The sequence below is a fragment of the Sminthopsis crassicaudata genome, chromosome 3 (genome assembly GCF_048593235.1).
Source record: "Sminthopsis crassicaudata isolate SCR6 chromosome 3, ASM4859323v1, whole genome shotgun sequence".
NCBI classification, from domain to species: domain Eukaryota; kingdom Metazoa; phylum Chordata; class Mammalia; order Dasyuromorphia; family Dasyuridae; genus Sminthopsis; species Sminthopsis crassicaudata.
Window position 1 is genome coordinate 8,385,948 of NC_133619.1, and position 14,232 is coordinate 8,400,179.

General features: G+C 58.4%; 1 protein-coding gene across 2 annotated transcripts in view; it reads left to right on the forward strand.

The window, feature by feature from the left end:
- Positions 1 to 14,232, forward strand: part of MASP1 (MBL associated serine protease 1) — a 91,221-nt gene extending 76,989 nt beyond the window's left edge. Inside the window, exons 11-16 of one of the 2 annotated variants that reach the window (XM_074297912.1) lie at positions 1,093 to 1,227; positions 8,068 to 8,181; positions 9,688 to 9,873; positions 10,565 to 10,632; positions 12,486 to 12,585; positions 13,219 to 14,232. In XM_074297912.1, the coding sequence (XP_074154013.1) occupies positions 1,093 to 1,227; positions 8,068 to 8,181; positions 9,688 to 9,873; positions 10,565 to 10,632; positions 12,486 to 12,585; positions 13,219 to 13,409 (794 nt within the window). In that variant the 3' untranslated portion in view covers positions 13,410 to 14,232. Of the gene's footprint in view, positions 246 to 1,092; positions 1,228 to 8,067; positions 8,182 to 9,687; positions 9,874 to 10,564; positions 10,633 to 12,485; positions 12,586 to 13,218 lie in introns of those variants that run through there. The other variant, XM_074297911.1, reaches the window with a different exon arrangement.

The following is a 14,232-nucleotide window of genomic DNA, read 5'->3' on the forward strand; positions in this document are numbered from 1 at the left end:
CCACCCTGGGAAGGGGTCAAGGGACCACTTGCAAAGACCCTCCATGCTCATGCCCTGCCAGAGAACATGGGCAGAGACCCCGGGGGGCTCCCTAAGCCGGCGGCAAACATCCCGCTGCCCTTCCAAGCGGACCGAGAGCCAGACTCCATCTCTGGGGGTCCCTGCATTTTATACTCCATAGCTTAAGCTTCCCCGGGTCCTTCCCTCGGGGACTGAGTTGGGAATAAAGTCCCTCTGAACGGAAACGGGGCAGGTGGCAGTTCTGTTCTAGGACCCCGAGTCCACGCCTAATAAGTTATTGGTCAAACCCTTCGTTTTACAGATTGGGAAACTGAGGCACGGCAAGTTCTGTGCCCTGCCCCAAGGTCATCCAGCTAGGAAGTGACAGGGCCAGAATTCGCACTCTGAACACGGGACTTAGCACGCTCTCTGCTTCTCCCCAGCAGGAGCCAGATCCACACCCACTGCACAGGGCAGAGGAGGCAGGGGGTAGTCTGTCAAGCTTTGGAAGGCTAGCTCAGCCACTTTGTGCCTCTGTTGCCCCTTCTGGACCCCCCTCAGGAAAGGAGACTGCACTAGATCCCCTGGGAGGGTCCTCTGCCTCTGGGAGGAGAAAGGATCAGGCTGCGTCTGGAAGCCCCCCAGAGGTTGGGGCTCAGTGGGGGCCAGGTTGGGGCAGAAGGGGGGGACTGAGACATCTCTCCAGGCTGGACTGTGGCCCAACAGTCCCTAGAGCCTCAGGGACCCGGGCCGAGCCCTGACGTTGCCGGGTGGAGACCCCAGTGGCACGTGGGGGCTCTGAGGACCCCTCCGGGGGCTGCGATCAGCGGCTCCTCAACCCCCACGGCTGCTTCCCTTCAGCAAGCTTAGGCCGGGGAGGAGATCCCTCCTGCTGCCCCAGCTTCTCCCTCCATCCTTTGCAGGCTTTCGCAGCCCCTCACGCAGAGGGGAAGGAGATCCTGACGGGGAAGGGAACGGGGCAGCAATGGGCAGCAGTGGGCATGGCTGAGGAGGTGGGCGAGGACTCCTGGGACCCTGCCCGGCACCCCGGGCCTCCACCACCTCACTGTGTTCCTCCCTCCCTGGCTACAGTGTGCGGAATGCCCAAGTTCTCCAACCAGCTGCCGGCCAGGACCGTCAATGGGCGCCCAGCACAGAGGGGCACCTCCCCGTGGATCGCCATGCTGCTCACGGATGGGCGACCTTTCTGTGGGGGCGCTCTCCTAGGTAAGGAGCGGGGGTGGGGCACTTGTTCAAGGGGCGCCTGAACAGATTCAACGGAGCCTTGGCCTGTCTTGGACATGCTTGGAGGCTCCTTGGAGTCAGGGGGACCGTCCCGGACCCCCAGACTCCGCCAGGGAGCCAGCTCTCCATGGCGACCAAAGACACTTCCGCCTGTTATTTAATTCACTCCAGCAGTTTTTGATCAAATACTTAGTCTGCGCCCAATGCTGGGGCTCCAAAGGTGGTAGCTGCCCTGAGGACTGTCACCCTGCCAAGGGACGCCATGTTAAATTAAGCCTGTGGGAGGGAAGAACGTAAAACGGAGGGAGGTCCAGAGGTAGGAGGGAGCACCCCCGCCGAGACTCCAAGGCAGCCAGGGATGCCATGTTAAATTAAACCTGTGGGAAGGAAGAACGTAAAAAGGAGGGAGGTCCGGAGGTAGGAGGGAGGTCCGGAGGTAGGAGGGAGCACCCCCGCCGAGACTCCAAGGCAGCCAAGAGCCTCGGTTTCTCTATCTGCAAAATCAGACCTCGCCAGACCTGACTGGAGAGCCGCAGAGCCCTTCTGCCTCCACATGAAGTCCTATCCATGGGAGTCCACATCCTTTGGTCTCCCTCTCCCGGAGGGGCAGGTGGCTGGGTGGGGCAGTGGATAGAACTCCGGGCCCGGGGTCTGAGAGGCCTGGATTCAAATTCAACTCCTTTCCCAGCTTGCCTCAGTTTTCTCCGCTGTACAGTGGGGATAGTCGTAGCACCTACTTTGTAGGGCTGCGTGAGGATTAGAGCTAGCCCATAGTGGTGCTACGTAAGCATCCACTCCTTCCCCAGTCGGGGCAGCGGCAGGGCCCCCCGAGGACCTCCGGGACCTCGCTGAAAGGTGTGTTCTTTTCCCAACTGCCCCCAGCCCCACGGCGTAGCTTCACCCGCACAATGGTGGGCCCAGGGACCAGAGGCTGAGCTCCTAACAGCAGTTGGCTTTCAGGAAGGGTGGTGCACTCTCTGGGGCGTTCCCTGAGGCGTAAGTGGGCGCGGTCTCCGGTCCCACTGCCCGGCCTGGGCTGAGGGCCCAGACTGAGCCGCTGCCCTCCCACCAAGTCCGGAGCGAGGCTGGCGCTTCCTTCGGGCTGCCGGCGAGCTGAGGCTCAGTCCTGAAGGCCTCGCCTCCCTGGGAATCCAGGCTGGGCCGGTCCAGTGTGCTGGGACAGCCCAAGCTCGGGGGCTCTGGATCCTCTCCACCTTTCAGGGCTCACAAGGTGGTAGCTCCCTTCCCTGAGGAACCCAGAGGGGCTCCCGGCCTCCTCCATAGGGGGACCCAAGACCTGGCCATGCCAGGGGAGGATGCCTCTATCCCTGGGCCTCCGTGGGGGAGGGGGCTGGACTTGGAGGCACAGATGGGTGACTCCTAGAGGGAGCGGGGAAAGCAGAAAAGCCCAGGGGGCTTCCCCCAGGGGAGCTAAGCATGGAGCTCATCTCCTACAGGAGTGAGCCTCGGTGACAGACCTGGTGACAGACGGTCTCCTCAAAGGCGGCCCGCGCCCCTTCACGTCTTGGGCAGGCGGCGGGCTTCCCCGGGCCGGGCCGCAGGGCACGGGCTGCAGCAGAGCCTCCAGTGGGCTGGGCGGGGGACAGACTCAGTGATGGGCCAGACGGAGAGGGCCCGTCACCGTCCAGCCACCGCGCCTTGTGATCCACTGGCTCCCAGAGGCCTGGGCCGCCCTGGGGAGGGGACGTCACCGAGAGCAGAAGGGGCTCAGATCCGAGCAGAGGGGCCGGCCTCCCGGCTTCACCCATGGACTGCGGGGCCCCAGAGACGTGTGGGGAAACCCACAGAATGGGGGGGGGGGGGGGACCCGCATTTCTGTTGCACCTAGTTTGGGACCAGGGACCGCGCCGAGGGCTTCTTACACCATGACCCCCTTTGGTCAGCCGCCCTTCAAGGTCCGCCCATCTCACAATTAAGGAAACTGAGGCAAACCCATCAGGCCCAGCACCACAAATAATTATTATTATTATACTGGCCAACCTTTGTCTATGTAGTCCTTTCTCCGGCCAGCCCCATGCTAAGGCCGGTACATTTATTGTCTGATCATCCTTATGATGACCTTGGCAGGTAAATGGTGTCACTATCCCCACTTTTGCAAATAAAGACACTGAGGCCAAAAGCTCAGGGTCACTCGGTGAGCAGGTCCCCGAGGCCACATTTGAACTCGGGTCTCCCTGACTGCAGAACCGGCACCTAGTGACAGTTAAATAATTAACATGAGCGCAGGGCTGAGCGCCGGACACTGTGCTAAGCGCCGCACAGTGATTTTCTCATGAGCTTCACAATAACTTGGGAGGTAGATGCTGCCTCCCCAAGTAAGGTTCTGGGGGTTCCGTTCCGACAAGGGACGGGACCGGGGCTAACCACCCGGCTGCTCCCAGGGCGCCCAGGCAGAAGTGCAGACGCCAGCTCCCCGCGCATCCGGGCTGGCCCCCAGGGCCAGGGAGCGCGGTCAGAGCGACCTGACCCACTTTCCGCTGCGGGCTGCAGCTGGCCAGGGCCACAGACGGGCCTCCAGATGGGGCTCCTCCCAGCAAGGGTCCCCAGCTCCCCACGCCACGTCAGCCCGGAAGCCACGTTTGGCCATGGCCTGAGCCCGCTCTCCCGGGGCCCCCGTCTCGGTGCCCGCTGCCACGTCTGAAGCACACTCTCTATTACTAACCCTGGGATCAGGGAGCAAGCAGCCACCGGGGCAGGAGCAAGGGAGGTGGCAGATGGAGGAAGTAGGAGGGGGCACAGCCGGGGTAAAGGCCTGGAGGGAAGAGCTTCTGGGAGGAGTGAGTGTGCTCCAGGCACTGGGTACTGCCAGGGCACAGGCTTGGGTGGGGATGGGAGGACCCGGTCTGAGGGCAGGGGGAGAGCAGGCCTGACTGGGTCAAAGGGCGCAGGAAAGGGAGTGATGCTGAAAACAGCTGGAAGGTTGGGTGGGGGCCAGGTTCCAAGGGGGGAGGGGGGGCTGGTAGATCCCACGTGGATGATTGCTTAATACAGGAAAAGGCGGCGGAGGGGGAGGGGGAGATCGTCTGCCAGGAGCGGAGCGGGAGGGGCTGGCGGTGGATAGGAAGGCTGCTGCTCTCCAGGGCGTGGAAGAGGGAGCCGGTCAGCCCGGCCGGGGACGCCCCTCAGGGATGGCAGGGGGTCCAAGAGGGAGCGCGTCCCTTTGGGGAGATTTGGCCAATGGCAAGGTGGGACTCAGACCCACGAGAAGCATTCGAGGTTCAGAAAGAACCACAACAGCCAAGATTTGGATCACACTTTCAAGTTCGCAAGCACTGGGGTGGGCACTCCGGCATTTATGCCCATTTTTAGGAGAGGAAACTGAGGCTCATTGGAGCGTGACCTGCCTGTGATTCCCTCACATCGCCGTTCATGGGGTCATCAGGGATTTGTGAGACCGAGGTGCTGCTCCCCCACCAGCCCCGGGAGCCCCGAATAGCTTGGGCAGGGGCCTGCTTTCCAGGGGCATTTTCCAGAGGCCCCCAGCTGACGGGGGGCAACCAGGGTAAAACTCAGTTTCCAGAAAGGGGAGGCTGTGACAAGAAGGAAATTCAGATCAAGTAAGTGCTCCAGGCTGCCCCCAGCCCCCAAGGGTGTGTCTGAGAGCCCCAGAGCCTGGGGGAAAGGGAGGCTTCCCTGTGATGGGGTAAAGAAGCTCAAATTCCATCCGCCACCTCCAGGCCTTTACCCGGCTGTGCCCCCCACCTCCTTCCTTCCCTCGGCACCCTCAGGGCCTTTACCCGGCTGTGCCCCCCACCTCCTTCCTTCCCTCAGCACCCTCAGGGCCTTTACCCCGGCTGTGCCCCCCACCTCCTTCCTTCCCTCGGCACCCTCAGGGCCTTTACCCGGCTGTGCCCCCCACCTCCTTCCTTCCCTCTGCCACCTCCAGGCCTTTACCCCGGCTGTGCCCCCCACCTCCTTCCTTCCCTCCACGCCCTCAGGGCCTTTACCCAGCTGTGCCCCCCACCTCCTTCCTTCCCTCGGCACCCTCAGGGCCTTTACCCCGGCTGTGCCCCCCACCTCCTTCCTTCCCTCGGCGCCCTCAGGGCCTTTACCCGGCTGTGCCCCCCACCTCCTTCCTTCCCTCCGCCACCTCCAGGCCTTTACCCCGGCTGTGCCCCCCACCTCCTTCCTTCCCTCCGCACCCTCAGGGCCTTTACCCGGCTGTGCCCCCCACCTCCTTCCTTCCCTCCGCCACCTCCAGGCTTTTACCCCGGCTGTGCCCCCCACCTCCTTCCTTCCCTCCGCCACCTCCAGGCCTTTACCCAGCTGTGCTCCCCACCTCCTTCCTTCCCTCCACGCCCTCAGGGCCTTTACCCAGCTGTGCCCCCCACCTCCTTCCTTCCCTCCGCCGCCTCCAGGCTTTTACCCCGGCTGTGCCCCCCACCTCCTTCCTTCCCTCCGCCACCTCCAGGCCTTTACCCAGCTGTGCTCCCCACCTCCTTCCTTCCCTCCACGCCCTCAGGGCCTTTACCCAGCTGTGCCCCCCACCTCCTTCCTTCCCTCCGCCGCCTCCAGGCCTTTACCCCGGCTGTGCCCCCCACCTCCTTCCTTCCCTCCGCCGCCTCCAGGCCTTTACCCCGGCTGTGCCCCCCACCTCCTTCCTTCCCTCCGCCACCTCCAGGCTTTTACCCCGGCTGTGCCCCCCACCTCCTTCCTTCCCTCCGCCACCTCCAGGCCTTTACCCCGGCTGTGCCCCCCACCTCCTTCCTTCCCTCAGCACCCTCAGGGCCTTTACCCGGCTGTGCCCCCCACCTCCTTCCTTCCCTCCGCCGCCTCCAGGCCTTTACCCCGGCTGTGCCCCCCACCTCCTTCCTTCCCTCCGCCGCCTCCAGGCTTTTACCCCGGCTGTGCCCCCCACCTCCTTCCTTCCCTCCGCCACCTCCAGGCTTTTACCCCGGCTGTGCCCCCCACCTCCTTCCTTCCCTCCGCCACCTCCAGGCCTTTACCCAGCTGTGCTCCCCACCTCCTTCCTTCCCTCCACGCCCTCAGGGCCTTTACCCAGCTGTGCCCCCCACCTCCTTCCTTCCCTCCGCCACCTCCAGGCCTTTACCCGGCTGTGCCCCCCACCTCCTTCCTTCCCTCCGCCACCTCCAGGCCTTTACCCAGCTGTGCCCCCCACCTCCTTCCTTCCCTCGGCACCCTCAGGGCCTTTACCCGGCTGTGCCCCCCACCTCCTTCCTTCCCTCCGCCACCTCCAGGCCTTTACCCGGCTGTGCCCCCCACCTCCTTCCTTCCCTCCGCCACCTCCAGGCCTTTACCCCGGCTGTGCCCCCCACCTCCTTCCTTCCCTCCACCACCTCCAGGCCTTTACCCCGGCTGTGCCCCCCACCTCCTTCCTTCCCTCGGCACCCTCAGGGCCTTTACCCCGGCTGTGCCCCCCACCTCCTTCCTTCCCTCGGCGCCCTCAGGGCCTTTACCTGGCTGTGCCCCCCACCTCCTTCCTTCCCTCCGCCACCTCCAGGCCTTTACCCCGGCTGTGCCCCCCACCTCCTTCCTTCCCTCCACCACCTCCAGGCCTTTACCCCGGCTGTGCCCCCCACCTCCTTCCTTCCCTCGGCACCCTCAGGGCCTTTACCCCGGCTGTGCTCCCCACCTCCTTCCTTCCCTCGGCACCCTCAGGGCCTTTACCCGGCTGTGCCCCCCACCTCCTTCCTTCCCTCCGCCACCTCCAGGCCTTTACCCGGCTGTGCCCCCCACCTCCTTCCTTCCCTCCGCCACCTCCAGGCCTTTACCCCGGCTGTGCCCCCCACCTCCTTCCTTCCCTCCACCACCTCCAGGCCTTTACCCCGGCTGTGCCCCCCACCTCCTTCCTTCCCTCGGCACCCTCAGGGCCTTTACCCCGGCTGTGCCCCCCACCTCCTTCCTTCCCTCGGCGCCCTCAGGGCCTTTACCCGGCTGTGCCCCCCACCTCCTTCCTTCCCTCCGCCACCTCCAGGCCTTTACCCCGGCTGTGCCCCCCACCTCCTTCCTTCCCTCCACCACCTCCAGGCCTTTACCCCGGCTGTGCCCCCCACCTCCTTCCTTCCCTCGGCACCCTCAGGGCCTTTACCCCGGCTGTGCTCCCCACCTCCTTCCTTCCCTCGGCACCCTCAGGGCCTTTACCCCGGCTGTGCCCCCCACCTCCTTCCTTCCCTCGGCACCCTCAGGGCCTTTACCTGGCTGTGCCCCCCACCTCCTTCCTTCCCTCCGCCACCTCCAGGCCTTTACCCCGGCTGTGCCCCCCACCTCCTTCCTTCCCTCCGCCACCTCCAGGCCTTTACCCGGCTGTGCCCCCATCTCCTTCCCCACCTCTGCCTCCCAGAATCCAAAGGTCATTGAGCATCATTTCCCACCTGAAACCTTTCCCGCAGGTGCCCAGCTATCAGGCTGGTCCCTCCTTTCCCTCTTGCCAGCCCTTAAGCTGTCCTGTTTTTCTGAGTAAGGGATTACCTTCCAGAGCCAGATACTCCATGGTCCTCCCCGGACCTTTTCAAAGGGCGGGCAGAACCTGGCCCGAGAAGGCCTGGAAGAGCCGGGGCCCAGAGCGGCAGGAAGCGGGCACCGGCTTCTCTGACCAGCGCTCATCCCAACCTTCCCCGGAGCCTCCCCAGGCCCCGGCCGGCGGCAGACTGAGCGGCCCCCCCTGCCTTCCTCCGGATGCCGGGGCTTGTGGGATGGACCGAGGGAAAGAATCCCAGACTCACCACTACTGGGCAGAACCACAGAGGCCTCAGTGACCAGGAAGCCACCGGAGAAAGGTAGGATGGAGCCCGGTCCCCGTCCTCGCCGGGAGCCCTCATCACAGGGCACTTTTGTCTCTAGGAAACAAGTGGATTGTGACGGCCGCTCACTGCCTCCACCAGCCCCCCGAGTCCGAGAGCTCCCCTTTGACCAGCTCCGACAACCTCCCCGTCTCTGAGATCAGAGTTACCCTGGGTGAGTGACCGCGGCCCGAATGTGCGGGGGCGGCGAGGGGAACCCCGGATCACGGATGAAATTATTCCCGATCTTTCTTGTGATGAGACTTAACCGCGCACTCCTTGCATGCTTATCATCTGTATCATTATTGTCTTATAGTATTAATCACTAGCTAGTCCCTAAAGGTGGATATAGTCTACATACTATAGGTTAATAGTATGTATAATGTACTAGCCTATAGTATACATAACTAGCACCTGTTAATAGTATCACACGTGTATGTGTACTGTTAGTACATGGTACATACTATTAGCATATCATCTATATGATTTGTATGTAGAATAGATAATTCATATGTGACGTGGAGTATTACTCTATGGTGTGTATATATCGGTATGAAATATATTCTTTATATATATTAGAAGAATATGGTGCATATAAATATATAATGAGTTTGAAATAGTGTGAGATTTACCAAAATGTGACACGTATGAGTGTGTGCCGGGGGGGAAATGGCACAGGGTTGTCACCCACCTTCAACTTGTTAAAAAACAAAATATCTGCAAAGCACAGCACAGTGTGCTATGCCTGGAGAAAACAGGATAGGAGCGAGAAAAGGAGCCTGAAAGGGCTTAAAGCAGGGGGTCTCACACTAGGGCCCGCGGGCCAGATGGAGCCGCTGAGGACGTTCATCGGCCCGCCGGGTCATGGCCAACGGGCTGAGGGGCAGAGACAGAGTGAGCTTTTGTTTTTACTCTAGTCCGGCCTCCACCAGTCTGAGGACAGGGAACTGGCCCCTATTTAAAAAGTGTGAGGACCCCTGGCTTAAAGCATTAGCCTCCTGAGGGAATTTACAAGTACAGAAGATGGAGGGGAGAGTTCTAGGTTCGCAGAGAATCCGGGGCCTCTCCTCCTGCTGGCAAATCCCTTCTTGTCTCCCTCCGGGCCTCAGTTTCCTCATCCGTAGAGTCAGAGAAGTGGACTGTCAGTCAGTGAGCCAGGGCTGGGGAGACAAAGAGTCACTTAGGCAGCTCTTGCCCTCCAGGAGCTCACATTCTATTGGCTAAAACTACCTGCAGATAACTCCCTTCTTCAGTCTTGACCTTAGAACTTCTACTTCCAGGGGAGGTCACTTCCAATCTAAGCACCACGAAGGATTTTTTTTATTTTATCAGAGAACAAAGGCTTGATAACCAGACACTATGCTGGGCTTGCAGACGTCACCGAGCCAGGAGGAGAAACCTGTCGAGGGGTGAAAGGTCTCCCACCCGCACGTAGCCAACGTCTGCTCTTAAAGCCCACCCTACTTTTGGATCTCGGGCTGATGGCTTATTCCTTCCTTGCCTGGGACTCTTGGAAAGGAAAGATTAGCAGATTAAACCCCATTCCATCTCCTGATCTTCCATCCTTCACGTTCCTCAGCTAGAAGGTGTGATAGGAGAGAGACAGCCACACCCCGCAGACCTCCGGGAGCCCTTCTCCAAACGAATGCTTCTCCCCTTCTCTTTCCTTCTTTCCATCTAGGCAAGTACATGACCCAAAAGAAGGATGCCACAGAGCAGCAGCTCCGGGCAAAGAGCGTCACCTTCCATCCATCCTACAAGGCGGCCACCTTCGAGAACGACCTGGCTCTAATAGAACTTTGGGAAGAGCCGGTGCTGAATGACTATGTGATGCCCATCTGCCTCCCAGAGGGGCCCCCCCAGGAAGGTACCCATGGGGGGGGATTTCCCAACTCCCACTCAGCACAGTGCCTGACAATAGGTCTCAGGACATCCCCCAAGGTGTTCAATTTCAGAGACACAGAAAATCTATAACTTGGATATTTTTTCAAGATCTCATCAAGTCTCCTTCTATGAGGTCTTGCTGCCAGAAATATGGTTGCTGTAGAATATTAAAGGACAATTGTCTCGAGTAACAAAATGCTTACAAGGTAGGGCAGGATTTCTGGGTGGGGGCATTCATCCAGGCATTAATTTTCAAAATGTGCAATAGCGTACCAGCGATCCCCGGGACGCTCCACTAAACGCCTCCTTCCGATTCTCCTCCATGTTTTTCCCCTTGGTAAAGGCCTCATGCCTACCAGCGATCCCCGGGACGCTCCACTAAAGGCCTCCTTCCGATTCTCCTCCATGTTTTTCCCCTTGGTAAAGGCCTCATGCCTACCAGCGATCCCCGGGACGCTCCACTAAAGGCCTCCTTCCGATTCTCCTCCATGTTTTTCCCCTTGGTAAAGGCCTCATGCCTACCAGTGATCCCCAGGATGCTCCACTAAAGGCCTCCTTCCGATTCTCCTCCATGTTTTTTTTTTCCTTCACAAAGGGAATTAGTTCATCCCTTGCAAGAGTGTAATGAAAGCTGAGCGTTTCCACGTTCACCCCACCTTCTTCTCCACTTTCAGGTACCATGGTTCTCGTGAGTGGCTGGGGAAAGCAACCCCTGAATAGGCTCCCTGAGTTCCTGATGGAGGTGATCTTCAACTTCTCCCATGTTCAGCAGACACCATGGGAGAGTCAACATCCCTGCACTAGAGCTTTTCTTAGGGAGAGGAGAGGAAGGGAGTGAGGAAGCAGGGCAGAAAGAAGGCTTGGAGAAAAAGGAATCATAGGAAATCTGGCCTTACTTCCCATTGAATTCAGCTAACAAAGCCCTCTGGAGCCTTGAGCCTTAGTCAACAGGAGCCCTCAAGCGATGCCCTTGTCCTTGGTGACACAGAAAACTCCTGGAATCAGGGGGCTCAGAACTTGGCTATTAATGAGCCTTGCCCATCAGTAAGGTTCCCAGGGACGCCTCAGGGACCCCATTCATTGTAGCCATGATGATTCATTGGCCTTGAAGAGACCATGAAATAAGTAAAATGAGTAAAAATGAGTTAAATAAGTAAAAAAAAAAAGGGGGGGCAGAGAAATATAGCCTCGAGAAGGGAAGATAGGGGAAATATGTGAGTGTCTGTTTCTTGGCCATTCATGCCTGTCCAACTCTTCATGACCCCCCACATGGCAGGTCCTTTTATCCTTTCCTAACTCTCCAAGTCTGTCCAATGTCATGGGCACTACTATTTCCAGGACGCTAACAGGAGCCAAGATGGCAAAGTAAGCATCCTCTGCCGTCTCCTTTTCTTTTTTCCTTCAATTTTTCCCCACAACTGGGTCTTTTCCAATGAATCCCATCTTCTCATTACGTGACCCGAGTACTTAATCTTCAGCTTCAGCATTTGACCTTCCAGTGAATAGCTTGAATTAATTTCTTTAAGGATTGACTTAAATGTCTTCGTGACCCCATTTAGGGTTTTCTTGGCAAAGATACTGGAATGGTTTGATATTTCCTCCCAGAAGCCTGTTACAGATAATCAAATTAGTGTCTGCAGCAGGATTTGACGCAGGTGTTCCCATCTCCAAAGTCAGCACTCTGCCCATCACACCCCGAGCTGCCACGTGGTGGTTACTTAGAAGTCAGCAGCATGGAAAAAGAATTCGTTTTATCCCTCTTAGATCTGAAGGATAGAAGAAGAATCAGTCAGTGAGACAGAGAACCAGAGTTAGCCCTGACGCCGAGAGCCGGGGAGGAACGTATTAGTAACGAGACCATGGCAGACAAAAAGCCCTGGGTCCAAGTCCCACTTCTGACCATCCTGGCTCCCCAGGACAGAAGTTACACAGAAGGTGCTGGCCCACATGAGGAGAGGGAATGTCCTCTAGCCAGAGGGGAAGGAAGAAGAAGTCTTGATTGGGAGATAGTGAGTTCACCGTCATTGGAGGTCTCTGAGCAGAGGCCTATGGTCAGGAAGGATGTAAAGGGGAGTCCTGACCAGAAAATATTGGACTGGTTGCCACCGAGGCCCCCTTCCATCTGAGAGTCTCACACACACACACGAGCACACAGATACGCAGGCACACGTGTACACATGAGCACACATAGACACATAGAGACACGTGTATACACATGTGTGCACACACAGATACGCAGACACACGCACACACAGGGCCCTTTGCTAATAATTCAGCATTTCTGACATCGCCCTGTTGCAACAGGCTTTACAATAATGACTCACTTATCAGCGTTCCTCTCCATAGATTCTTCTCACTTCACTTAGTGGAAAACGTGGCTCATCTGGGTGTATAAATTAATGGATCCATTAGCAGCAGCAGCAGCCATGTGCACTTCCCCCGTGGCAGCCCCACGAGCCAGAGGAAGCAGCGCTTGAGCCCTGGCAGGCGCCTGGCATTCTAGATCGGGAATCCCTTAAATGCCAGGCAGCTTTGACCCTGCGGGTCAGGGGAAGGCCCTTCCCCTTGTTTCATACCAAGGTGCCTCTGTTCCAGATTGAAGTGCCCATAGTCAGCCGGGAAGTTTGCCGGGAAGCGTACAGCAAAATCCGTCGGAAAGTCACCAGTGACATGGTTTGTGCCGGAGAAAGGGAGGGTGAGTCCATCCCCAGCCAGTCCAGACCAGGGGTTGGGGGGAGGGGGGCTGAAGCCCTTCAGGCTCCAGGGGGAGGAGAACAGAGACGAGCAGGATTTGGGAGACATGGGTGCGGGTGCACCTAGAGCAGGCCTCGTGGGTGATCAGGAAGCAGACCTGATGCATAAAGAAGGGGCAGGAAAGGGGTCTACTTTTATTGGAGAGCATTATAATTGAAATCACAAAGGGGAGGTGGGTTCGAGTCCCTCACTTCCTTCCTTGGGGTCCTCTCTCAGCCAGCTTTGTCCCATACAGTCGGGATCACAATAGTATCCTTACAGGTCTGGGAGGCTCCAAGGACGGCATGTTGGTGAAGGGGCTTGCAGCTGTTTTGCAGCTGAGTGGCACAGTAGTTAGATCACTGGCTCTGCCATTAGGGAGCCCCGAGTTCAAGTCCAGCCTTGGATACTCCCCAGCCGTGTGACTCTAGGCAAGTCACTAGGCTCGATAATAAGGACGTCCCTCACTTCCCGAGAGTGTGTCTCACAAGCTCAGAAGTGAGAGCTTGAGGAGGTTTAGGCTCTGGTGAGCGTTAGGGAGGGACCCCTGCGGGCAGAAGCACCTTCCAGGCTTTTATCTCCTTTCCTTCCTCAGGAGGGAAAGACGCCTGTAGCGGAGACTCTGGAGGCCCTATGGTGACCCACGATAAGGAGCGGTCCCGCTGGTACTTGGTGGGCACCGTGTCTTGGGGAGATGGCTGTGGCAAGAGTAACAGATACGGCGTCTACTCCAGTATCCACGAGAACCAAGCCTGGATCCGGGAGGTCACCAGAGTTCAGAACTAGCCTCTGCCTGTGGCCAGCAGCGGAGGGAGGGGCCCAGAAGTTGGCCCATCACCCGTCCATTCCCTCCCTGGAAGAAGCCATGATAAACTGGCAATGTTTGCCCCTCTGTCCAGCTGCTGACCACGACCACCGGTGGCGCCTTTGGCACCCATATGGTGGGCAGTGTGATGACTGTCAGTGTCCCCTTCTCTGTCCTTTTCCTCCTGGGCCCACTCAGCAGCAGCCAACATCATGACTTTTAAAAAGGGGGGGAAACCATCAGTGGGATCTGATGCCCTAAGATGAAGAATATTCTCACCTCTTCCTGGGAGAATCCAGTATGTCCGGAACGTTTATCTAAAGTCCAACTTATTCCAAATAGCTCACAATAAGCCGGTTAAGTGCAATTCAAGGATCAAAATACCTCCGAGGTAGCTGGGCTGTGACATAAAAGCCAAGCGTCTGCCCTCAGGATGCTCATGCCCATGCAAGATTGTCTTGGATGGGAGTCTAGGGGAGAGGCCCCCACGCAGCTCCGGGCAGCAGCTCCCCTTCTCTCCCTAAGAGCTCCCGCTATTCTCTGGCATGGATTTGGAACGTTCTCGGATTTCAGAACAACCGAGATAAAAGTATAAAGGAGCTATGGAGGGGGCTCCTGAGTCCCTGAGACCAAGTAGGGGGCAGAGCAGGAGGAGGTGGTTTCCTCACTGGGGTTCTCTACAAAAAGGGAGCCTCGTATCCGGGTTCACAATCCTCCAAACCATCGTGAACCAAACGGCTATTGACTTCATTGTTTTAAGAGAGACAAACAGAGACAGAGACAGTGACAGAGACAGAGACAGAG